This window comes from Cupressus sempervirens, chromosome 11 (genome assembly GCF_028749045.1).
Source record: "Cupressus sempervirens isolate cs-2001-9-10 chromosome 11, ASM2874904v1, whole genome shotgun sequence".
In the NCBI taxonomy this organism is placed as follows: Eukaryota; Viridiplantae; Streptophyta; class Pinopsida; order Cupressales; family Cupressaceae; genus Cupressus; species Cupressus sempervirens.
In genome coordinates, this window is record NC_143128.1 from 369,378,446 (window position 1) to 369,404,423 (window position 25,978).

Sequence of the window (25,978 nt, forward strand, 5' to 3'; positions counted from 1 at the left end):
GGAGAACATGGAAGGGAAAAAGAAAGCGGAGCAAATACAGAGGACCCAATGTTGTTAGCCCTCACATCCGGACGACATCCGGTGGTCGTTGAGATGGGTATATTAGGAACAGTCCTTTTAGACACAATTGTGGATGCAGGTTCAGGGGTAAACGTCCTACCAAAAGATACCTGGAAGAAGTTGGGACAGCTGATGTTGTGGCCACCTACATTCCAATTGCTCACAGCAGACCAGCACGAGATTAAACCGTTGGGAATCCTGATGGCACAACCAGTGATTATTGGAACATAGTCGTTCCTACTCGATTTTGTCGTCATCCCACTGAAGAGGAGAGGATATGAAGCCATTTTGGGCTGGGGATGGCTTGTACAAGCAAAAGTTAAGCATGACTGGAAGAAGAATACACTATCAATGGAAAGCAAGGGACGACGATTCATTATTGATTTACACACACAAATGGTGAGCGAAGAAGCCGTACCATCTGATTCGGAAGAAGAGGATGAAGGAAAGCAGCGATTGGAACCCAATGAGGAAGGAGTCCTACGGTTGGAAGGTGGATCGATAGACGATGATTTGGATTCAGTGAACGGCCTTTGCCACTGGCAGATGGAAGATTATGAGCTCTTTTCAAGTTGTAATATGTTAAGGGTTGACGAAGGTGAGAAAGAAAAGGGAAATGAATGTCCCAAGGAATACAAAGAAGCAAAAGAAGGAAAGGCGGTTATGATAAAAGCTGAAGGGAAGAACATACAGTACGAACCCAAAAAAAGGAAAGATTCCACCGTACGGTACACAATAAATGGACCGCGCAGAAAGAAAATGTTACGTCGAACCACGAATTTACTAGAAAAGTGCTAGCAGCAAGGAAAACACATCATATGGTCTGCACAAGAAACAAAGGGGAAGGGTTTAATAAAAACTTCAGCAGTACTGAGTGAAGGCTCTAAAATCAAGAATTCAGTTATTGACGGCAAGGAGTGGCAGCCAACGGAATTCATGGTACCAAGTTTGGAGAACAAGCTTGGAGATATGGAAAGCTTGAGGGAGAGATCGTGTAACTTGAATAAACTTGATGGGCGACGATTGCAGGCACAATGGGCCATGGAGGCAACACAGAAGAGGTGCAAAGCGTGGCATGATAAACACCTGAAATTGAACAAGTTCCAATCGGGGCAGCTAGTGTTGAAGTATGACGGACGGAGCGAAATCAAACCAGGCAAGTTTAAAGTCAAATCAGTCGGGCCATACCAGATCCGCGAAGTAGGCGATAACGAAGCAATAAAGTTATGGACACTGGATGGGTAGGAAATTTTCAAAACAATGAACGGTTCCAAGTTGAAAGTATATCATGCGCGACCTGTTTCGTCGTCGACGCGTATCAAGGATCAGTAAAATTCAGCAATTTTATGAGAAAAAAGAAAAAAAAAGGAAAAACAGAAGTTATCAAAGTCACCGTATGGTAGCTTCAGCAAGTCACTAATTGTTGTACGACCTTTTAAGGGCCCTTATGTCCGTACGGAAAATGCAGTCAAGGATCTTGTTATTCATCATACGACACTGTGAGTTATCCTGGCAAGCACTGTATGGCGACTTTCAAGGAGATTAGTAAAGCATTGTATGCTCATCTTCTATTTCATCGTACGGCCTTTTAAAGATAGTTTCATGGCCGTACAACAACTTATAATCATGCATTGGCACCATATGGTGATTTAATTCACCCACAGTACGTGTTTTATAGTGCCTTCACCGTACAGCTTGTCTTGCATCGAAGAGATTAACTTCAAGTAAATTTCGTACGGTGCATCCAGGAGAAGGAAAAGAGGCCGTATGACGTGTTCTGAAGATAGGAGGCAGACCAAAGGCTATACGCTAACTACAAAGACCTGTACGACGTCTAAGTCACAGAGGTGTTGAACACATCAGCAGCTTGATCTATGAAGAAGCTAGCGGTTTTTTGAAGATCTTCTTTCAGATGAAGTAACTGCAACAGAAGTCTGAAGTCTATATCATTCCGCCATACAATTGAGGAATTGTTTAACCATACAACAGAAATTCATAGATCAGCAGAAGGAAGCAGTCAAAAGAGGAGCAAAAAAAGAAAAATGATGACAAATAAAAAATGTTCAGAATGAATAATGTATGATGTTGAAAGGAAGGGAAAGACATAAATAGGTAGAAATGCAAGTGGTTACTAGAAAGAGTGTGAAATCAGAAGACAATGACAAAAATGGTGTGTTCTATGGACTTTTATGTGAGTTTGAGGGTGCTAATTTGGTCTTGGCAGCGAGGGCCCATGGGGGCGTTGGGATGCCCCCTAGACCCCTAGTCAATTCAGTTATCAATCGTGGAAAGTGTGACCAGTTGATGAGACCTGGAGTTGCTGCAGGCATAATGTGCCAGAGGTGGAAAGATCAACAGAGCAAGCCTTTCGAGAGGGGTGATACGCTTTGAGGCACTTGGAGTAGGTATTGGACGTGAAACTGTCTTGGTGGATATATAGAGAGCTCGTGAGAAGTTGATCATCTAGTTGAAGGCAGTACAACGACACTTGGCTCAGGGTACCCAGGAGTTGGAAGCAGAGAGAGCAGCACAGGTGGCTATCAAGGTTGGCTTGATTAAGGAGACAATATTGTGTTAGTAGAGGCTACAGATGCAACGTGGGTTGGAGACCAGTTTGGTGCAGGCACGAGACAAATGTGAAAGTGGTGTGACAGAAACAGATCTATCTTGTTGTAGTTATTCAGTTAATGTATTCTATTTTATTAATCTGTCTCGGATATTTTGTAATTGTTGTTCGGAGACGACCTTTTCTTTTGGGGGGATGATGTCATTTATAAATATTGTGTAGCCAACGGGTTGATGTCGTTGGGAAATATTGTGTAGCCAACGGCCCCTTCAGGAAGGTTCTTGTTATGTAGCCAACGGACCCCTTCGGGAAGGTTCTTCGGAAAGTATATATACACCATCCGAGATCATTGTAATCATCATTGTAAGCATCATGTAATCTCTTTAGCATATATGCGAATAATAAAAGGAGTACTGTTGTTCTTATCTATTGTATGTATTCATTAATCTTTTTACCTCATACGGTAAACAAATAGGTTGTGTTGGAGAAGGTTCTTCCCTTAGTGGTGCTACCCCTGCTAGTAGTACTGACAGTACCTTTCGTGCTAGAGTCAGAAAATCTAGGTTGGACAATTTTTTTGTACCACGTTCCACTCCTGGTGCACAACCCTCACTTGAGAGCTTGGTCTAGAATAAGGAGATCCATGAAGCTAGAAGAAGAGCAATTTGCAAGTTTTGGTATTTCTACAACATTCCATTTATAGCAGCCAGGTACTTCAACTTCATTTATATTTGATTGTTTTACGTTTTAAGTTTTAAATTCAATTTTTAAGATAAAATTTTATAATTTTAACTTGATGTTGAAATATGCTAATTAAAATGTTTTTATAAATGTAACAAGACTCCTTATTGGCAAGGGATGATTGGTGCATGTGGTGTAGGGTTTAAAATCCCCACTGAAGATGAGTTGAGTGGCCCCCTCTTACTAGAAATAATTGAGGAGTTAAAACTTGAATTGGAGGATTATAGAAAGATTTGGAGCCAAAGGGGGTGTACCATTATGATGGATGAATGGAGAGATAGGAGGAATAGGACTTTCCTAAATTTTCTTGTTTCTAGCGGAGGTAATTCATCATCCTCTACTTCTTGAATTCTAAAATTTAATGTATTATTGAATAACTAAAGTTTTGTTTTATTGATTATTCAGTGATAATTATTTTGTTTTATTTTCACTTTCAGGATCCACTATGTTTTTGAAGTCTATAGATGCTTCCTCACATGTCAAAAATGCAAAATTCTTATGTGAGGCTATTGAGGAGGTCATAAGGGAGGTGAGGGAAGAGAATGTTGTCCAGGTGGTGACTGATAATGCAACTAATTATGTTGCTGTAGGTAAAATTTTAACTTCTAAGTTTCTCAATTTTTGATTTTAGTTTTTCATTAAATTTTTGAAAATTAAATTTTTTTAATACATCTAAATTTTTAATTGTTTACTAACTAATTTAAAATTGCTACAAGAAAACTTTTGATGGAGAGACAACCAAGAATCTATTGGACTCTATGTGTGGCCCATTGCCTCGACTTCATGTTAGAGGATATTGGCAAAATTGAATGGGTGAAATCATGTGTTGCTAAGGACAAAAATCTTTGCAAGTTCATCTATAATCATGACTTGGTCCTCAACAGTATGAAGGAATACACAAAGGGAAAGGAGTTGGCTCGCCTCAGTGTCACAAGATTTACCTCTAATTTTATCACATTAAAATCCTTGTTGAGTTCAAGGTTACCTTTGAGGTGCATGTTTGTTGGTCCACAATGGACTTTCTCCTCCTTTGCCACCACTGCTGCAAGGATAGATGCAACAAAATGTATTTATGATGAAGGTGGTTTTTGAGAGCCATGCAAGGAGATTGTGGAGGTAATTTAATTTTAAAAGCTTAAATCTTCAAATTTTATAAATTAATTTATCTCATACATTTTTTTTTTAAATTTTCATTGTGCAACTTTGCAAAGTTTCGTCATTTACTAAATTGTTTTTTTTAAAATTGTTTTGTAGATCATCTGAGCCCCTTGTAGCCCTCCTACAAGTTGTTGATTGGGAGAAGCCCGTTATGGGCTACATATATGAGGGCATGGATAGGGCCAAGGAGGCTATTAGAGCCAAATATGTAGGAGTTGAGGATTAGTATGGCCCTATTTGGGACATAATTGATAGGAGATGGAAAAATCAGCTTCATAGACCCATCCACGCAGCAGCCTATTACCTCAATCCGGCATACTGTTTCTGTGAAGATTTCAAAACAGATGAGGAGGTTCTTAGTGGCCTATTAATTGTGATATCGAAGAGGGCCACTAATGCTATAGATATATTGCTTGAGATGGATGCCTATAATAATGCAACAGGGCCCATTTTTTCAAGTCAAATTTGCAAAGGTCATACAAAATTGTAGCCAGGTAAAAATTCCAGCTTAACCCTTATACAATCTAGTTTCTAAATTTCTAGCTTTAAAGTTTGAAGTTCAAACTTTGAAATGAGACTAATATTTTTTTCTCTTCCTTTTTTCAAAATTTAGATAGATGGTGGAAAATGTTTGGACCTTCAACCAAAAACCTTCAACAAATCGCCATTCACATAATGAGCCAACCAAGAAGCACTTCTGGATGTGAGTGCAACTGGAGCATGTTCAAGCACATCCACTTGAAGAGGCATAACAAGTTGTCTGTGGAGAAAATAAGTTAGTCTTTGTGCATTACAACTTGCACATTAGGACCAGGGAGATTTTGGATAGTGACACCTCTCCAATTACTCTAGAGGAGATTGATCCAAAGTCTGAGTGGATCATTGAGCCTACTGACCCTGTCTTTGATGATGTAATGTCCCCATTTTTAGTAGGTTTCTGCAGTTGGCCAGGTCAGTTCACCATCACGACCCTCGTGAGCTAACAGTAGGATTTGAGGGTCTTAGTTGTGTAGTTATAGGCTTTCCAACAACCTATGGTGTGTTTTGGCTTTGTTTGAGGGACTTACTATTTATAGTAAGTCAATCTATTGGTTCCAATGAGCTCAGTTGAGTCAAAAGAGTTGGAGGATTCTCTTAATTTTTATTTCAGGGTTCCGATTTGGGCTCCAAGAATCTTGGAGGGAGCATCTATTTATAGTAAGTCACCTCATTAGATTCATTCATCATCTTTCATCATCAAGATCACTTTGGTGTTGTCAGATTTCGATTTTGATGCTTCTTTAGTTTTTTTCGCAAGACGAAGGAATTATTATTCATCTAAATACGCTGAGGTTGCTATTTTTGTTAGTGTTGTTGGTTGGTCACCTTAGTATCGTAGCTCGTTGGAACTGGGACAAAAAGTTTTAAATCATGGGAACAAGAAACAGTGGCCTTACATGTGAGAATTTGAAGTTATGGTGGAAAAGACCATTTTTTCGGAGCCAAAAGCAATTAATAAATTAGTTTATAATGGCACTTTATTATGTTTTAATGTTGTGCATGGGAAGCTTCTTAAGTGAAGTTCATTTGGGAAACTTTGTGTCATTTGGAGATTATAAATATGAGCCCATTTGATGAGTAAAGCATCCGATTGATTATTTTCTTTTGTTGCCTGCGAAGAGTTTCTGAGTTTGCTAATAGGGTTTGGAATCAAGTGCCTGGTAATTCACAGCTGAGGTATTGTGAATTAATTTTGAGAATTGTCTTAATAAAATTATTTCCCGATTGTTATGTATTGTACCTGGGAATTCCATTGTGGTTGGAGAATTTGTGATTTGGAACACCATTATTGTCTACTATTTGGCTGGTTAAAGAGGAATGTACTGTGGTTGTCATCCTTGTATTTTGTAGCAATTTCAGACTTTGTGGAAGGCTGCAATCAATTATTGGAGGGGAGCAATCAAGCTTTAGAGCACTTGCAATTATAAGTGAGGAGCATGCATTTCTGAACCTATGAGTAAATTGGATTATTTCTTGAGAGCTGCAATCCATAACTCATCTGTTAGAAGTCAATTTCCAAGTTCATTATTGCATGCTTGTAATTTCCAAAAGTCAATTTTTAAATTGGATATTAGTAGCATTGCCATCAATTATAGAATTACTTCTAAATTGTTTAGTGGTATTCATTTGTCCAAATTGATAAAGACTCAATCAATTAAAATTGTGAGCAACTGGCTGTGAATTTGAAGCATTATTAATTGAGTGATAATAATTTGCCTTCCAAATGACTAACAAAATATCAAATTGTTGATTAGCAAAAGCAAATTCATGTTTGTTAAGGATATGGCCTATTGAGGGTTATTATAGATGATGAGGACCTAGAGTGGGTTGACGAGGCAGACAGAGAGGTTGAGGTTGTGGCCATGGCAATAGAGGACCAGAGAGCTACAATTGTTCCTAGTGGCACCTCACAAGCACTGGCAGAGACTACAGTTGATCCTAGAGGCACCTTATAGGTTGATGCTATGGCTAATCAGTCATCTAGGACCTACCTTAGATGCCTTACTAAGAGGCATTTTATAGATTATACTGAGGCTGAGGTTGAGGTTAAGGATGAGGATGAGGATGAGGACTAGGAGCCATAGTGATAGTCTTGTTTTAACTTTTTGTTAAACTTAACATATGATTGGAACATTTGATGATGACTATTGATGTGTTGGATTTCATGGACTTGATATACATTTTGATGGATTTCATGGATTTATCATTTTATATATCTATGTTTTCTATTTCCTTCAACTACTATTTAGTATTTAGCAATTTACCTTTGTACTTATATAATCGATGTATTTTTAAGTATGTGATCAAATTACCTTCTATTTCATGATGTTATCGTGTCTTTAAGCTTTATTCAATAATGGGTGCATGAAATGTTCTTTAAATCCTGGAAAATCTCAAAATTTCAAGGGTTTTGTTACTTTTCCGAGTCACTGTTGAGTCCAAGCCAGGTTTGAGTCTTGCTACTTTGATATATATATAGAGATATTGAGCTAAAATAAAGAATCACGAGTACCAAAATAAAGGTAGTGAGTATGTAATGATCAGTCATGCCTGAAGTAATTGGATAAGTTGACAAAGACTAATGATCACTATATTATGGTCAAGAGATACGACATTACTAGTAATATAAATGTACAATCTGAAAAGGCACAATTTATATAAACAATAGAACAATGCGATGAAGGAAGAGATGGCCAGAATAATTCAATGGTAGTATCAATAGCTCGATATCAAAAGAAGATAGTAGAGTGTTATAGACAATAAGAGTCCAAGCATCAAATTGGAGTATTAATACTCAAATATCACAAATTAATAAACCCACAAAGACCACAATACAAATGAATGAATTAGTGATGGTTGACAAGAATATATAGCCACGTCTATGAAGGACAGCATTAAGTGAATGGAGAGCTGGCCTTTTCATCCCATGAGCATTCCTTAGATGACAGCAGTGATTCTACAAGTAGTAAATCAATTTATACCAGCAATTACATATATTAACAGAAGTAACTAACTATGTTTATTATTCATCATGCTAATATGAATGGGATATTATTGATGGCGAGGGAAGCAGGTTAAAAGTTGATTTTGATTAGTCAGTGATACTAATGGTTATGGAAGCAATTAGTATGAAAATACCTTTTACTATTTCCAGGGGTGTGATGACTATTCCTAATAGCACCAATACAGAAATACCACCATTAATAAGAGGACTTAATAAGGGAGATAACAAACTGAAATTCATAGTGAAAGGTTATACAAACCGATGTGATCATGTGATTAGAAATGGTATGAAAGGACATATGGAAACATTCCATACAATATGTCTCCTCATTTAGGAATACTGATATAAAAAGTCAGCCTGGATAGGGGACATTGGAGAGGAGAGGAGGATTATAAATTATATCTGGTAATCGTCAATGGTAAGGAGAATAGATGAGGATCATCTAAAACGCAACCTAGGAATTAGATCAGAAATCGGGATGATCAAAGGACCATAGAAGGATCAGCATTATATATATATCTGAACTGCATATCTCACGCATATAACTGAATGGCATAATTGGATATTTGAATATATGTGTGAATGATATTAGGAATATGGGGCCAGTATATGGGCCAAAATATACAGAGACACAGACACACACACTAGTAATTATAAAATCAGAATTACACAGGTTATTCCTTGTGCACTCACTCATTACCTTTAAGAGTATATATATATTATATCCATCTACTAGTAATCATGAAATAAGAATTATATATCAGTTATGCTAAATACATTTATATATTTCTAATATATATAAGATAGTAATATATGCCTAGTCTATTCCTTGCTCACTCACTAATTACAGTTAAGAGGATTGTAGATTTGTGGAAAGAAAGGCAGAGTAAGTTCAGTCATATGACGGGTAGGTCCCAAGATGGGTAATAGCCTTGAGGGAGCCCACTTGTACATTTTTTCATGTGCCCTTTGCATAGTAAATCTACCATCCTACCTAAGGTTTGTGATTAGGAGTGAAGTAAGGAATTACTATTATGACTTAGTAATTGTTCTTAATATAATCTTATTTAATGCATAGTGTTGTATGTTAATTACTGGGAGTTGGCATTCCTCTAGTAGGGAAAGTTACAAGTTGCCATTTCCAAGTTCAATTCAAACCCTAGCTGGGAAATTTAGAGCAAATTAAGGTCCTGATTTTGGACTTTACAGATCCCTGTTGATTGTTGCATCTTTGCAAGAGGGATCAAAACATTTGGAGGTATACTCGCCTCCATTGTCATTTCAAAACCTTAACATTCTTATTTTTTGGAATCTTCTTGAGCTTTGAACTTTTGAAACTTCCCAAAGACCTCTGTTTTGGTCTTTATGAAGTATATCCATGTCTTTTTAGAAGAATCATCAATAAATGAAACAAAGTAAATGTTACAATCAATGAAGTTATTGACATGAGTCTGCTCGTTATCAAATTAATTAGAACAAGAATGCCCCTTGATCTGTGCTTACTATTAACAAAAGCATTTTTGACGTGTTTGTCAAGCATACAACACCTACATGTTCTATCCTTTTGTATCTTGAAGTTTGGCAATGCCTGCAACCATTACCTTAAAGAGATGCAATACTACTTTCTTATCTAATTGATCTTCCCTAAGCATCAATAAAATTTATCTTTTAGGACCTCCTAATTGCAATCCCTTTAATCATGTGCCTTTTTGATGATGATAATTTTGAGATATTTGTTAGTTGAAAATTAGGAGGTAGTTGATAATTTTGAAATTTCATATAATGAAGAAAACTATAAATATAATATAAACCTGAGCATAATTGGATGGAGTATTTCTTGCCTAGCATTTCTATATTGGTCTCCCTTTACTGTAATAGTGGTTTTTAATGTAGTTTATAATTACTTTCCTTGAGCACCAACAAGTTTAAGACCACCTGCTTGCTATCCCTTCTGTTACAACACATTTCTATCTGGATGCATAGATATTTTTTCGTTTCTCAAGATTTGTTGAGTTTTGTATTTTCAAATGTAAAATTTTAGGATATTATCACCTGATCTGAGTACCAAACTTTGGAAAATTCATTGTGTTGTATTTTTCACATATAGTTTTCTAGCACCTAATATATTCTTTGTTGATATAAAGATTTAAAATACGTGTGGATTTCCCTGATGGTTATTTCATGTTTTAGCCACAACTTATTCTTTGGTATTTGTTCAGCCATCTAACTAAATAATGATACAACAAGTTTAATTCTTGCACAGGCCATTAACTCTTGTAATTATTCAGGCCTGATCGTTATGTACCACTCTTTGGTGAGTTCTTATATGATCCTTCAAAATGGAGGGAAAACATACCATTTATTGAACAGCTCAAGGCATTTCAAGAACTTATAGAAGAAGGAAAGGTATTGTAATATTTATTGGACAAGTACTATGTTGACAGTAAGGAATTTATCTATGAGGAATCAAATGAAATGTGGTGAATTTGATTATTAATGAATGCACACATTGGGTACCAAGAATAATTGGGACCATATATCTCTATCATATATTAGTAGCCTATATACATTTTATTTTCTTTTCTACTTTAAGAATTCATCTCTTAAAATACTTCTTTGAGACTTACATTTGCAGTTTTAGGATGTTTAAACTTCATGCTCGATAATATATGTTGCCCTTATTGTTTATGCTTTTGTTCGTAGAAGTAGCTGGTTGCTGAACTCTTTTGCTTGATTTTTTGGACTTTCTACATAAAGAGAAACTTTCTTTAAAAGAAAAAAGCTTTAATATGTCTATCAAAAGAGACAAATAATGCATGTTAATCTTTGTTTTGTATAAGGGGAAATAATACCTCATGTATATTGACTTAACGGTAGTACTTGTTAACCATATGCAAACCATCAGATTTGTTACCTTCCCAACCATATGATAAGCTTTAATCATCAACCCCAAGCGCACTACATGTACATCACAAAATTCATTACTATTGATGCAAGATATGGCCTTGCATATATGTGAATCAACACCTCCTAATAGACCTCCAGTCAACCTTGTTTTGGCACCAAGAATAGGATTAGACCTATAATATATAGGTCTTGCCCAATATAATAGGTCTTTTCCAATTACATAAATGCAAGTTACATGAATCACCCAAATACCCAAATAAGGATTGATATGAAAAAGGTCATTAGCAACATGGCTAAGGTTGACATGTCAATTAGCTATTAGGTGTACTAGGTTAGCCCTAGAAGGCATTTGACATAGCTAAGCATCAACACTCCCTCTTAGCTAGGGAGGATTCCATCTCAATATTTGAGTTATATAGTGACAACTATTATGGCTACTCCCAGGAAAATACAAGTGAACACAACCACCATGGCTACTTCCGTGAATGGAAACACAAGTGCTCATCACAAACATGCAATGAAGTTCGCATGGCTACTCTTAGAGGGTGAATAAACAAAAGTGCTACATCATGAAATTTCTTCCTTGACATTCACCATGCCTACTTGCAGAGTGTGGAACGAGAGCTTTCTCCTTAGATTTCTCCTAGAGAAGAATGTATCTCCACCATGCTTACTTGCAGAGGGTGGACCCGCCATACCTACTCACATAGGGTGGATCAACGGATTTCACCTCAGACTTCTTCCAAAGGAGAATGCATCTCGGGTGGATCCACCATGCCTACTTGTAGAGGGTGGAATGAGGGCTTTAACCTCAGACTTGTCCTAGAGAAGAATGCATCTCCACCATACCTACTCGCAGAAGGTGGATCCACCATACCTATTTGCAGAAGATGAACAAGGTCTTCACCTCAAACTCTCTTCACCTCAAACTTCTCCTAGAGAAGAATGCTTCTCCACCATGTCTACTTGTAGAGGTTGGATCCACCGTACCTACTTGCAGAGGGTGGAACGAGGTCTTTCATCTTAGACTTCTCGTAGAGAAGAATGCATCTCCACCATGCCTACTCATAGAGGATGGATCCACCATACCTACTAATAAGGGTGGAAGATGGGTCTCACCTCATTTTAAAGTTCGAGACATTGGCCACATTGAGATCTCTATAAAAGGGAGTCTTCTTATTTCAATTTCACATATCATATCATGCATTCACAAGATCAAGCACTCACGCTCAAGCTCTCGAGTACTCAAGCCTTCAAGCAATTCCTCGATTGAAGATCAAGGATTCAAGCATCAAGCCATTTAAGGAGTTTATCTAGTAAGATCTTCTTCAAGATCCTTTGTTGCATCTTCTACATCCATTCATCTTCATCTTCTTGATTTTAAAACAATTAGTGAAGTAAGAACACTACATTTGATTAAAGAAATCCTACTATTGTAAGGTGAATTTGTACATTTTCTTTACATTTCTTCAATTCAAGGTTAATTCCTAAACTGGGGTTTGACCAAGGCATACCCCCATGAATAAAACAAAAACCATTTTTATTGCAGGTTGTCGATCTCGGATTGGCAAACAAGTTGCAGATCTAGATACCCTTTTCATCATTCTTTGGAATTGTGAAATCAGAATTAGAATCAAACATAGTTGATCATGGGTGCACTGCGAACTTGAATTCATTTTAACCCTTCCATTTCAACCTTGATTAGGGTGGTTGAACCTGACATATTGCTGAATGATATCTTGGTTTAGTTTGCATTGTAGTTTTCAGTCTACACATGGGAATTTACCTTTTTGGAGGTCGTTTGATAGTTTGTTTTTTAGGATTTTCACAAGGTATATCATTTCCCCTCTTTTGATTTCAATACACTTTATCATTGATATATATCTCAGTTCTACATTGCACGTCTACTTGGTTGCTTTTCCTAGCTCTCGTTACATCAGGATTTCAAGGACTTTTGTACCCTTTCTCCAATCCTATAATCATTAGATCTTTGTTTGCATTAGTGCTCCTTTAGCACTCGGTTGGCACTAATCTTCTTAAATCTAGTTACCTTAGAGTTGATTGAAATGATCAATCTCTAACTCCTTTGAGTTGTGTAAGTGTGGTTATTGATGAACTTAGGGTTTTATTTCCTTGATTCACATTTCCCCCTTAACATCTTTGGTGAACCCAACCTTGTGCATCTTTCTTATTGGAGTTAGATTGTTTACATTGGGTGTTTGCCATCTTTAGTGAACCCGAGACTATCATGTTCCCATATTTATAATATATAATAATAAGTAAATTGATAATGAAATAAATTATAATATAATATATTAATATTATCTATAATAAAAATTAAAATTAGTAATATATAATTGTATCATTATATGATATGGTTATAATGATGAATATAATAATATTATAAATAAATAATAATTACTAAAATATAAAACTATATCCCAATTTTGGTATATATATAATGAAAATACAATTAATTAGAATAGAAGTTGCCTCCATAAGATTTAGCAATTTCTAACATAATAAAGATACATCTGAAGACAGTTAGAGAAAATGGTTTGATTAATCATTTTATTAGATTTGACCAAATCTATGGTAGTAATATGATGAGATTTAGTCAAGGTATAGTTATCATTCAAATATCGATAATACTACGCAATGATGGTAGCATTAAATCAGTTGACATTAAAACATAGTTTAAATTTTCCATATAATAATACTTAATCCAAGTCATATTTGGCAAGGTAGATAAGATTTAAAGACACCAAATTGTATATTGAGGTAGGGATAACATTGCACAAAGAACTCCATATCATCAATACTAGCAATGGGGTGTTACATGCAAGGCTTGGGAATAGAAATGGCATGATTTAAGAAGATGTCTTTTCAAAGTCAAACCATTCCACCATTAATAGATATATATGGGGATGATGGCATTTATTGGCATGCATGGAGGGAAAAATATCTTTGACATGGAGAAGATGACAAGATATACATGCCTTGCAACTCTTCTATGAAACAATGAGACAAAATAAGTGGTTAGATATTTATCGGACATATGAGAAAAAAGCATGAAATAGAAGGAACAACCTATAGTAAAAATCAAGGAAGGAGCAACAAATTATCTTGGGAAGGAATATCTTTGGCACAGAGCGATAGGAAAATAGGAAGGAAATGGAATATTATAGGCAAGAATACATCATGTACGATAGACAAAGATGGCAACTGAATATTGTCAAAGATATGAGATACACAACAAACAAATGGATATAACGTGTATAGAGTTTTTACTATCTTCCCGATGATCATCTTCAACAAAGCCAAACGAGGTATGATATTTGGATGAGAAGAAAGGACCAAGATTTCGAAGCACCTAATCTAATATTTTACAGCCATCAATAGAGACATAATGCTACACAGAGGCACATGTACAATTAAGCGATAGATTGAATGGAGACCATTATAAGGAATAATGGGATAATATTCATATAATGGAAGGAATTGATATCGATTAAAGCTATCCTACACCTAGATTGTAATACCTTCGAATCATAGTAACACACTTGAGGCCAAGTCATTATCTATTGGAATAATCACTAGAGAGGGAAGACATTAAGGAAGAACATAACAAGACTATCATCACCAACAATGAGAACTCGGCATCACCAATAGTTAAATAAATAGCAACTATAAATGGAGTCAATTAACGCTACAAATACATTAAATTCATTCATATATTTAGATGGAGATGATTGTTAGATAATAACTAGGGGGGGTGAATCAGTTATGTCCAATTATCCTATAGTCCCTCCAAACATTTCAGTACCAATAAAACTTCAAAACCTTCAATAGCAATAACTCAGTGATCTCATTCAACTTAACAATTAACTCTTATAATCAATTTACTCCAAACTGTTAGCTCATTGTCTCTATTATTACTGAATATCAGAAATATAACTTTACTGTTACCAAGTTGCAATTATAAGTAAACACCATGAAAAATAACTTGCAACATAACAATATTCACACATTTGACACCAGATTTTTAACATGGATACCTAGTAAAGGGAAAAACCACTCGAGACTAGCAACCTAAATAATTTCACTCTTTTGAAGTGACCTCTGCTAGGAGCCAACCTTATTAAAGGTTTACAGACACATTGTTAATGTAACCTGGTTAGAGGATTTACATCAAAAGATCATCTAGACCTTATCACTCCTTGATCTTGTCTAAAGAGTGGCCTGCTCTAAAGGACTTACAAACATCACTAATCGATGTTACCATATAGGATTTCACAGACTTGTTAGGTCCACTCGGTTAAGAGGTTTTTCTGCTATAATTGTTAGAAAGTAATAGTTCAAATGATCTGCTAGGTTTAGCACTACCTTGCTTGTTCAGATCTCTATTCTGCTCAGTCTTCTTGTTGATCTCTTTCTTTTGATCTCTGCTTGGCTGATTCACTCCTTCACTCTTTCACTTTTCACTTAATTCTACTTCGATCTTCTCTCTGCTTTTCTTGGTTCTCCTTGCTTCTTTCAGCTTTAACAACTTCACATTTTGATCTGCTTTCTCCAACAATTTCACCAATGATCAATAGCCAAAAACTTGCTCAATCATCTCCTTAAATAGTAGTCTATTTGCTTCCAGATTTTGTCGCTTAAACACATTCATCGATTTAGATTCATACCAAGTACAATGAATCTAGACACTCAGCAAATAGAACTTTCATAGAACTTTGTGCTCATCCTCATCCTTCTCTAATCTCCTTCATCATATCTTCATTGTATTTTTTCAGCTGTAGAGTTTGTAAAAAGCTTTGATTTGTGCCTTTGAACTTCTCGAACAATCTTTATTTCCATCAAATCTTGGCCTCAAATTCCATCTTTAGAAACTTGTTCTTCTAACTGTTACTCAATGAACACAATGTTAACGCTGTAGCTTCAATCTGATTGAATGGACCTAGAGATAATTTCCTTCTATGGTCATTGGTTAATCATCAATTAGACAAAGTCTATATATATATATATATATATATATATATATATATATATATATATATATATATATGTATGTATATTACATATAATTATGTTTATATATATTATTGTTAATACATTGTCTAATGATGATTAACTTATAATTTACCATATAGAGACATGCCTCCTCTTCTCATATTTATATGACATTCAAATCTGCATTTGGAACATGCAAAATAAAATGGTAGTGTTATTACATTTGCAAAAAAAGATCCTATAAAACTCAACATGGTATCAGAACAAATTCGAATTTCTGGGAATAGCAAAAGAGGAGATAGTATGTGATAAGAGAAATGTATAGACTTGTTAATTTGATAAATATGTATATGTTAGAACAATAACAAAGAACTTATATGCATATATCAAAAGATATAAAAGAGACAAAACACTAAGACAAAAGAATATATAGGACAACACATAGGAGACAGAGCAGATAGTGAACGAAGGATAAATACGAGTGATGATTAAAATTGAGCATCATAACCTTGCATGACTAGACACCTGTGTGTTGACAATAGAACATTGTCACCACATGGAAATACCCACAATAAAGGGAAGGAAGCAGTAGGATGACATGATGTACAAAATAGAGTGACAAGGAAGTAAAAACAATGACATGGAATGCCAACTACAAAGGATTACTGAATTTTTTGAATAACACTCATTCGTGGCCATGCACATTTGGTGGTGCTCAACGTGCCTTTAGGGACAATGGTCCATGGCGTGGAATCTATGGTGATGCCTCTATGGAATGTTCTACCCCTGTCTTTCATTATAAATGAAATGCTCCTCGTTACTCATTTCTAATCAAAGACCGGACTAGTTGGTTTGTATTCATAGCACAACATAGTTAAAAAGATCACAATGTCATGCAATAAGTTGGAACAGGACTATTTCCTTATAGAAGTCCACATATTTGAATTCTATGATTTCATGTATTCGGTTGCAAAGGCTTGACTCTTTCTTCTATTACCTTGCGATTGTTGAATCTCATAGGCACATAAATCAAGGAATGTGAGGAAAAATAGAGTCCCATTAATGGTCACAAGTAGTCGGACATTAACAGAGAGAAACTCAACAATTTATTCCAAAGTGCCAAGCCATCATTAAAGGGGTGTTCTCTGAGAAATATAGAAGAGTGTCAAAAAACTTTTTCCATCCAAATAAGCCTTCAAGGAAGCTATTCAACTAAGAGATTTACTTTCTAAGTGATTTTGATTCATGAAAGTCACAATTTTTTGAGATCCCACCGATAGATGTATAGAATTGCCATCATTTGATTCTATGAGATATTCTGATGCAAAGAACATCGAACAAATCTACTTTTACAATGACGAGGAAAGGAAATATGAGTCAACAGATGTTATTAATCTACAACCAAATTTTATTTTACCTCATCATATGAATCTCATCGTAGCAATCCAATTTGGTAAATTTTCTGCTCCTTTTTTAGTGGAAAACCGATTAAAGGCTTTGCATTCCAACTTTCGCAAGGCTTCAAACATCTCCAAACATTCCATATATGTTTTGAAACTAATGACCTTATGTATATCATGCTCCTTGTTGGAACAACTTCAAGATGCACTTCAAAAGAGTGCAAAACTACTACAATATTGTAACAACCACTTATCCTGGGTCATAATTAACAACTAACATACTCAAAAAAATATAGTTATTACTTCATTTTCATAGGAAGACAGTTATGTCAGTCATGTTCATGTGAATGAAATTTACAGTTAAAATCAGTTAAACAAAATTTCATAACTAATAATTGAAAACACCATCAAATGAATTTACTATGGAATTTAAAATCTACATACCACGGAATTCTAGACAAAATCAATCTAGGGATGCTTCTGCAACCACCCAAGTTAGTCCACAAATACCACTATAACAATATCATATAACGACTACCATCCAATACCGCTATATCAAAATCAAATGACTTTTACCATTAAATACCACTATATAAAATTAGGGCATTACATACCATTATATCAATTAGGGCATTGATTACCATTGGATCATTTAGGGCTTCAAATATCATTGTAGCATTTAGGGCTTCAATTACCACTGGATAATTTAGGGCATCAGATACCACTGTATCAATTAGGGCTTCAGATACCGCTGTATCATTTAGGGCTCCAGATACCACTGTATCATTCCTTTCCTTCCGATTGCTTAACTGTGGCAATAACATAATATTAGAAGATATGCTCATATTTATTATTCATAGAAATGAAAGATTGATATAACAATCCATTAGATAAATCTTTCTTTTGCAACTAAATGTAAAATAACTGTAATGATGATATAACTCAATTAATCTTACCTTACTCTTGCATATACATCATAAAAGTAAAAATACATGTTTCTGAAAAACAATTGAAGTTATAGCTTATCTTTGTTTGTTGAACGTCCGACAACTTGTGGAGAGGTGAAACATTGTTAGGGGCTTAACCACCCAACCTCGGACCATAACTTATGCCCACACAATCTCTAACAAGAAAGGCCCTCCCTACCCAGAATAGAGAAAGAACATCTTGTCATCCACTGAGCATCCTGGTATCTAAACACACCACTCAACTTGACAGCATGAGAATACAAAAAAACAAGAGCATGCATGAGTAATTAAATGTTTCCTTTTAAAAAATAAAAATAAACATTGTTATGTCATAACTGATACTGTTTCATGTTATTGCAGATTCTTTTCTCTCACCTCTTCACTCTTTTCCTTGGCTATACAGCTGGGTGAGTCCCAGGTGTTTGAATTCTCAAAACAATCAGTTCTCTCTGTTGATTCTCAACTATTTCATAACTAACATATATTCCAACTTATCACAATCTGTGATTTGAGAGATTATATTCTTTAAAGATTGCAGAATTGATTGTTTAATTCTAATATCCATTGTCATAAAGATTTATGGATCCATACTATGGTTACTTGGCCATTACTTGCCAAGAACAAGGTTAAATTAAAGAAGTTCAATCTGTAAATTCAAACAAGATATCATCATGATAAATGCTGAAACTTGCTGCAATCTACTCTATGCATAGATTCGCTGCCTAGTATGTTTATCACAACTATGACCGGAAAGATTATGTTCTTGAGACTATTTGGAAAATATCATGGGATAGTATATTTCATTTCAGATTTTATCACATTTGAAAAAACGCTTCCATAAGGGTTGTATCTAATTTATTATGAAAGTTTAAGGAAAAGGACTGATGACAAAGGACTTTGAGTATGTGGCCAAACTCATATTTGTATCCTAAGAAATAAATCTAGAAAAGAGAAAGTCTTAAACAGTGTAACAAGACTCGGACTCGGCTCGGACTCGGCAAGGGTAACTTGACTCGTGACCCGGCTCTAACTCATGACCCGGCTCGGTGGTGACTCGGCGGTGACTCGGCAAAGTGAAAAAACTTCAAAATTTTGAGATTTTTTAGGATTTAAAGAACACTCCATGCACCCATTATTGAATAAAGCATAAAGACACAATAACATCATTAAATAGAAGATAATTTGATCATAATGCACATGCCACATACTTAAAGTTAAAAACTTAAAACTTAAAAGTTAAGTTACTTAAATTCAAATGTTCCAAATGCTGATCATATATTAAGTTACTGTTAAACTGTTAAACAAAAAGTTAAAACAAGACTATAAGTCTACAGCTATGGCTCCTAGTTGGAGTCCTCGTCATCATTCTCATCCTCATCATCATCGTCATCCTCATCCTCATCCCCAACTTCAGCCTCAACCTCAGGCTCAGGCTCAGTATAATCTACAAAATGCCTCTTAGTAAGGCGTCTAAGGTAGGTCCTGGATGTCTCAGTAGCCATAGCATCAGCTCGTGACTTGCCTCTAGGATCAACTGTACTCTCTGCCTCTGGCTCTGCCAATCTCTGTAAGCTGCCACTAGGAACAACTGGAGCTCTCTGGTCCTCTACTGCCATAGCCACAGCCTCAGCCTGACCCTCTCTATCTGCTTGGTCAAGCCACTGTAGGTCCTCATCATCAAAGACAGGATCAGTAGCCTCAGTGATCCAATCAAACTCTGGATCAACCTCCTCTAGAGTAATCGGAGAGGTGTCACTATCCAAAATCTCCTTGATCCTAATGCGCAGGTTGTAGTGCACAAAGACTAGACTATTCATTTTCTGCACAGACAACCTGTTACGCCTCTTCGAGTGGATGTGCTCGAACATGCTCCAGTTGCGCTCACATCTAGAAGCGCTACTTGGTTGGCTCAAAATGCGGATGGCGATTTGCTGAAGGTTTTTGGTTGAAGGCCCAAACATTTGTCACCATCTATCTGAATTTTGAAAAAAGAAAAAAAAAAAAAAAATATTAGTCTCATTTCAAAATTTGAGCTTTAAGTTTAAAGCTAGAAATTTATAAACTAGATTGTATAAGGCTTAAGCTGTAATCTTTACCTGGCTGCAATTTTGTACGACCTTTGCAAATTTGACTTGAAAAAATGGGCCCTGATGCATTATTATAGGCATCCATCTCAAGCAATATATCTGTGGGATTAGGAGACATCTTCGATACCACTGTGTGTAGGCCACTAAGAACCTCCTCATCAATTATGTCCCAAATAGGGCCATAGTTTTCCTCAACTCCTACATATTTGGCCTTAATAGTCTCCTTGACCCTATCCATGCCCTCATAAATGTAGCCCATAGAGGGCTTCTCGCCATCAGCAACTCGTAGGAGGGCTACAAGGGGCTCGGTGATCTACAAAACAATTAAACAAAAAAACAATTTAGTGAATGATGAAACTTTGCAAAGTTGCACAATGAATATAAATAAAAAATATGTATGAGACAAATTAATTTATAAAATTTTAAGACTTAAGCTTTTAAAATTTAAAATTTAAATTTTAAATTACCTCCACAATCTTCGAACATGTCTCCCAAAAATCATCATCATCATAAATGCATTTTGTTGCATCTATCCCTGCAGGGCTGCTCGCAAAGGAGGAGGAACTCCATTCTGGACCAACAAACATGCACCTCAACTCTAACCTTGAACTCAGCAAGGATTTTAGTGTGATAAAGTTAGAGGCAAATCTTGTGATACCAAGACGAGCCAACTTCTTTCCCTTCGTGTATTTCCTCATAGTGCTGAGGACCAAGGCATGATTATAGATGAACTTACAAAGATTTTTGGCTTTGGTAACACATGATTTCACCCATACAAGCTTGCCAATATCCTCTAACATGAGGTCGATGCAATGGGCCGCACATGGAGTCCAAAAGATTTTTGGGTGTCTCTCCATCAATAGTTTTCCTGCAGCAATTTTAAATTAGTTAGTAAACAATGAAAATTTTTGATGTATTAAAAAACTTTTAATTTTCAAAATTTAATGAAAAACTAAAACAAATTTTTTAGAAGTAGAACTTAGAAAGTTAGAAGTTCAAATTTTATCTGCAGCAACATAATTAGCTGCATTATCTGTCACCACTTGGACAACATTGTCTTCCCCCACCTCCCTTATGACCTCCTCAATAGTCTCACATAAGAATTTTGCATTTTTCACACATGAGGAAGCATCTATGGACCTCAAAAACATGGTGGATCCTGAAAGTGAAAATTAAACAAAATAATTATCATACAAGAATCAAGAATCAATACTCAATAAAATAAAATTTTCGTTATTCAATAATAGTATACATTAAATTTTAGACTTCAAGAAGTAGAGCATGATGAATTACCTCCGCTAGAAACAAGAAAATTTAGGAGGGTTCTGGACCTCCTATCTGTCCATCCATCTGTCATGATGGTACACCCCTTTTGGCTCCAAATCTTTTTGTGGTCCTCCAACTCAAGTTTCATCTCCTCAACCATATCTAGCAAGAGGGGGCCACTCAACTCATCTTCAGTGGGGGCTTTGAACCCCGCACCACAGATGGAAACTGCATCAATCATCCCCTGCCAATAAGGAGTCCTATTACATTTATAAAAACATTTTAATTAGCATATTTCAAATTTTCAACATCAAGTTAAAAGTATAAAATTGAATATAAATTTTAAAACTTAAAACGTAAAACAATCAAATATAAATGAAGTTGAAAACTTGAAGTACCTGGTTGCTATAAATGGAATGTCGCAGAAAAACCAAAACTTGCAAATTGCTCTTACTCCAGCTTCATGTATCTCCCTATTCCAGCCGATGCTCTCAAGTGAGGGTTGCGCACCAGGAGTGGTAAGCGGTACAAAAAAGTTGTCCAACTTACTAGATTTTCTGACTCTAGGACGAAGAAGAGCAGCACTACTAGAAGGGGCAGCAACAGTAGCATCACTAGAAGTGCAAGGAATAAATGTAGAAGAAGCACGAGCAATAGAAGCACTAGGACGACAGGGGGGACGGGAAGAACCTTCTCCAACACAGCCTACTGACTCAGAAACATTTGCAGATGAGCGTGGAAGGGAACTAGAACCAATCAAAGCTAACTCTTCTAATTTTATTTATTTTTAATTCTTTTTCTTGTTCATATTTTTCCAAGGCTACATAACAAAAACGTGAGCCTCAACAGATGCAGCTCCACAAGGCTCAATATCATGACCACGTAAGCCAACAATATGGTATTTTAATCTATTTATCCCCCCACTATTAATGGTTTTGCAAAATAGGCATTTTGTTTGAGTTCTCTTTCTACCCGGAAATTCTATGGTGAACTTCCAACACTCATCTTTTTTGTTGCCTTTAGAGAGCTTGGGTTTTTTACCTCCAGAAGCCATCATGATTTAATTAAGGAACAATGTAAAGGTTGCTGCAATAAGACATTTTAGACCAAATATTACCATTTCAGCATTGCATTTTATGAAGATATAAAGTAAAAAAAAAACTCATAAACAAACAAAAAAAATTCATGCAAAAAACCCATAAGCATAGACAAAAAAATCATCAAAATCTAAACAATCAAGTCTTACCTCTTTCAAATGCTTTGGAAAGTGTTGAAAAGAGCTCCTATAAACTCCTTGATGATCTAAATGCAAGCTCCAATGTCACAAATGCAAGCTTTTCTCCTCCTCCTTTCAGCTGGTTGCAAAACAAGAAACCTCTATTTCTCTTCTACCTCTCTCTCTCTTTCTTCTTTTCACTATAGACTGTTATGGGAGCCCTTTTAGGGTTATATGAGTGAGATATGTAAAAAAAAAATATAAAAAAAACATGCAAAAAATTATATTTTTATGGCCCGGTTTCTTGCCTGTCGCGGTCGAGTCAAGAAGGCCGGGTCACGTGAGTCACGAGTCATTGTGACTCGGCGAGGTCAGCGCGGCTCGCTGACTCGCCTGACTCACGTGACTCGCTGTGAGTCACGTTACCCTGGTCTTAAATGCCTAACTGGCTGTTTTGGAAAATCAATAAAATAATACTAAAATGTCATAACATGACCTAATGTTATACCGGATATGTTTGAATCCCTGCAATCCAAATTTGGAAATCTACTCTCCTTTTGACGTTGTAGATGTATATATGCAAAGTACTTCAAAAGCTGAGTTCATACGGTTGAGTTACTGTTTGAAATGGCCGCTTAGACTGGAAGAGAAAATGGGACTTCGGCTCATGGGTTTGTATGAAATCGGGTGCTAGAGATGACAAAATGATAAAGGAAAATGTAGTAAAAAAATGAAAGGTTGACGGTATGCTATTATGGAAAAAATATGTCTCTATGGCAAGGTAGACCAGTATATATAAAAGGGTATCGGACTTCATACATGGCTTTAGTTATAAGGAGAGCCGTGCCTTCTTGGCTTCCACCGGTTCAAAGATTATGTGTCAATTCGAATTTCCAAGTGTTAATTCGATCAAAAACAAAGAAGAGGAGAGAAAAGATTAAAAGGTTGGAAGATAAAGTTGGAAGGATTATAATTCAAAAATTATTATAATTTAAATTTATATACGTACATATAAATATATTGGTCAAGTCGCATTATTTTATTATAATAAAATAATATGATGGTGTCATTTCATTTTTATCTCTATGTGTACATACTTAGATATATATTATAATAATGAGATGAAAGATCAATCAAACCTTTAAGGTACGCATTATATTTTTATTTATTTATTTTAAGCTCTAAATTTTTTATTTAATAACTCATGCAGTTCCATTGATTGTATCCTATTGTTCAAGTCATTAGGTCCTCAACCCATTTGCCTAGTGATGGTCCTGTGCCTAATCTTTTCCTGACAATGCTTCCACCCCTTCGACGTGCTTCCTGCAAAGAAATTCTCTGCAATTAAATCATATTATCATAACAAGTTATAAATAATCATAACGGCTAACTGTCTTATAAATTTATGATAAATAATCAACTAGCATGTTATCTTCACATGAAATTATAATGACTAACCATCTTATCATTTCACAGGATTATAACAAATTTAACTGTCAACTGACTTCATGTGAACCTCAACGGCTATATTTTAAATTAGGTCAAAAATTGGGATGTAACAAATATCAGTTATCGCCTCCTCCTTATAGACTTATAGCATGTTACTTGATGAAGATGGATGGATCATAAATTTTTGTGAGGATGCAGATGGGCCGCTCTGTGCATTATATACCTTGATTCATTATAGGATTTAGAGACACATTGATGATGGTTATGTTATCATAAATTTGTTAGTGCCACCGTACATCCAACACCATGGAATGAAATTCCTACAAGGAGGTGCACAAAATAAAAAATTGGTATTTGACCAGATAAAAATAAAAAATAAAAAATGAGGTATTATTAGAGACTTCAAGCAAAGTGCATCTATAAATGTAGAGAAGCTTTTTGAGGACATAAAAAGTGGCAAGTGATTTGACCAATGTGCTTCAAAGTGACATGATGTTTGTCAAGAGAATATCTATATAAGCTCTTTGAGAACATGATGGGTATATTTAGTGGCCTGAAGCTTCAAATGGTTGAATAAATAATTGTCAATGATATTAGTAATAGAACTTTTTCCATTCCTTATGATAATATCAGTGAGGTGAATTATTTTGTGTGGTGCAGCTATGTAAATTAAATCACTATATGAGGTCGATTCAAATTAAGGAAAATTATAAGTCTATCTAGACGAGAAGAATAATTATAAGATTTTTCAAGACATTATGTGACCTACCATGTTTAATCTCATCCTATGCCCGAGTTTAGCATAAAGATTGTGGTTTGATCTTAGTGAAAGTTTGCAGCAATTTTTTGGGTATCTCTCTCCAAGAAAATTGTAAAAGTCTTTGTTTGGAAATTATGGGAAGACAATATTTGTGCATGAGAGTTTCTAAAGACCACTTGAGTGATGAGTCCTTGAAATTTAAGTGTCTCTACGCTTAGAGTTGCAACTGTACAGAAGAACTCTATTCAAATTGGCACTGAATCGTACACCTGGCGAAAACTTTATAAAAATAGATGATATTCTATAAGAGAAATGGTTGTAAAATGGTAAGCCATAAGATGCGTTTCTGAAAAGACATCTCCCTTTGTCTAATCCTTTGATATAGATGGAGGTAAAATAGAGATCTAAGGAGATGGACCAATACATAATACACAGATTTCAGTCAGCAAAAAGAACAAAGGATATATTACAACCAATGTTTAAAATATACATGTCAACACCAAATAAATGCAATAAATAGTTTTGAAGAGACCATCAATCATTCATAATTATTTAAATGATAGCTACAACTGAACCGAGGTAGAAATCGTAGACAAGTCAACCTAATAATATCCAATCAGCAACATATGATATCCAAACAGAATCCTGTTAGCAGCTTGAAGAGGGAACAAAAATAGTTCCTTCCATTATGGTTTATCTAACGATGGCTCTCAACACAAGATATATAGATCAATGAACCCCTATCCCTAGGGATAATGGATAAGTGTCCAAGGAAGATTCAGAATTGTCAAACCTTGCGTGGAGATTGCCAAAGGAGTATTGAGCCTCTAGACCACTGCTAAA

General features: G+C 35.6%; 1 protein-coding gene across 1 annotated transcript in view; it reads left to right on the top strand.

The window, feature by feature from the left end:
* The window catches only part of LOC149529610 (uncharacterized), a 227,481-nt gene that overhangs the window by 127,693 nt on the left and 73,810 nt on the right, over positions 1-25,978 (top strand). Inside the window, exon 5 of the mRNA XM_089810040.1 lies at positions 10,358-10,475. Within this exon, the coding sequence (XP_089666166.1) occupies positions 10,358-10,475 (118 nt within the window). The remainder of the gene's footprint in view (positions 1-10,357; positions 10,476-25,978) is intronic.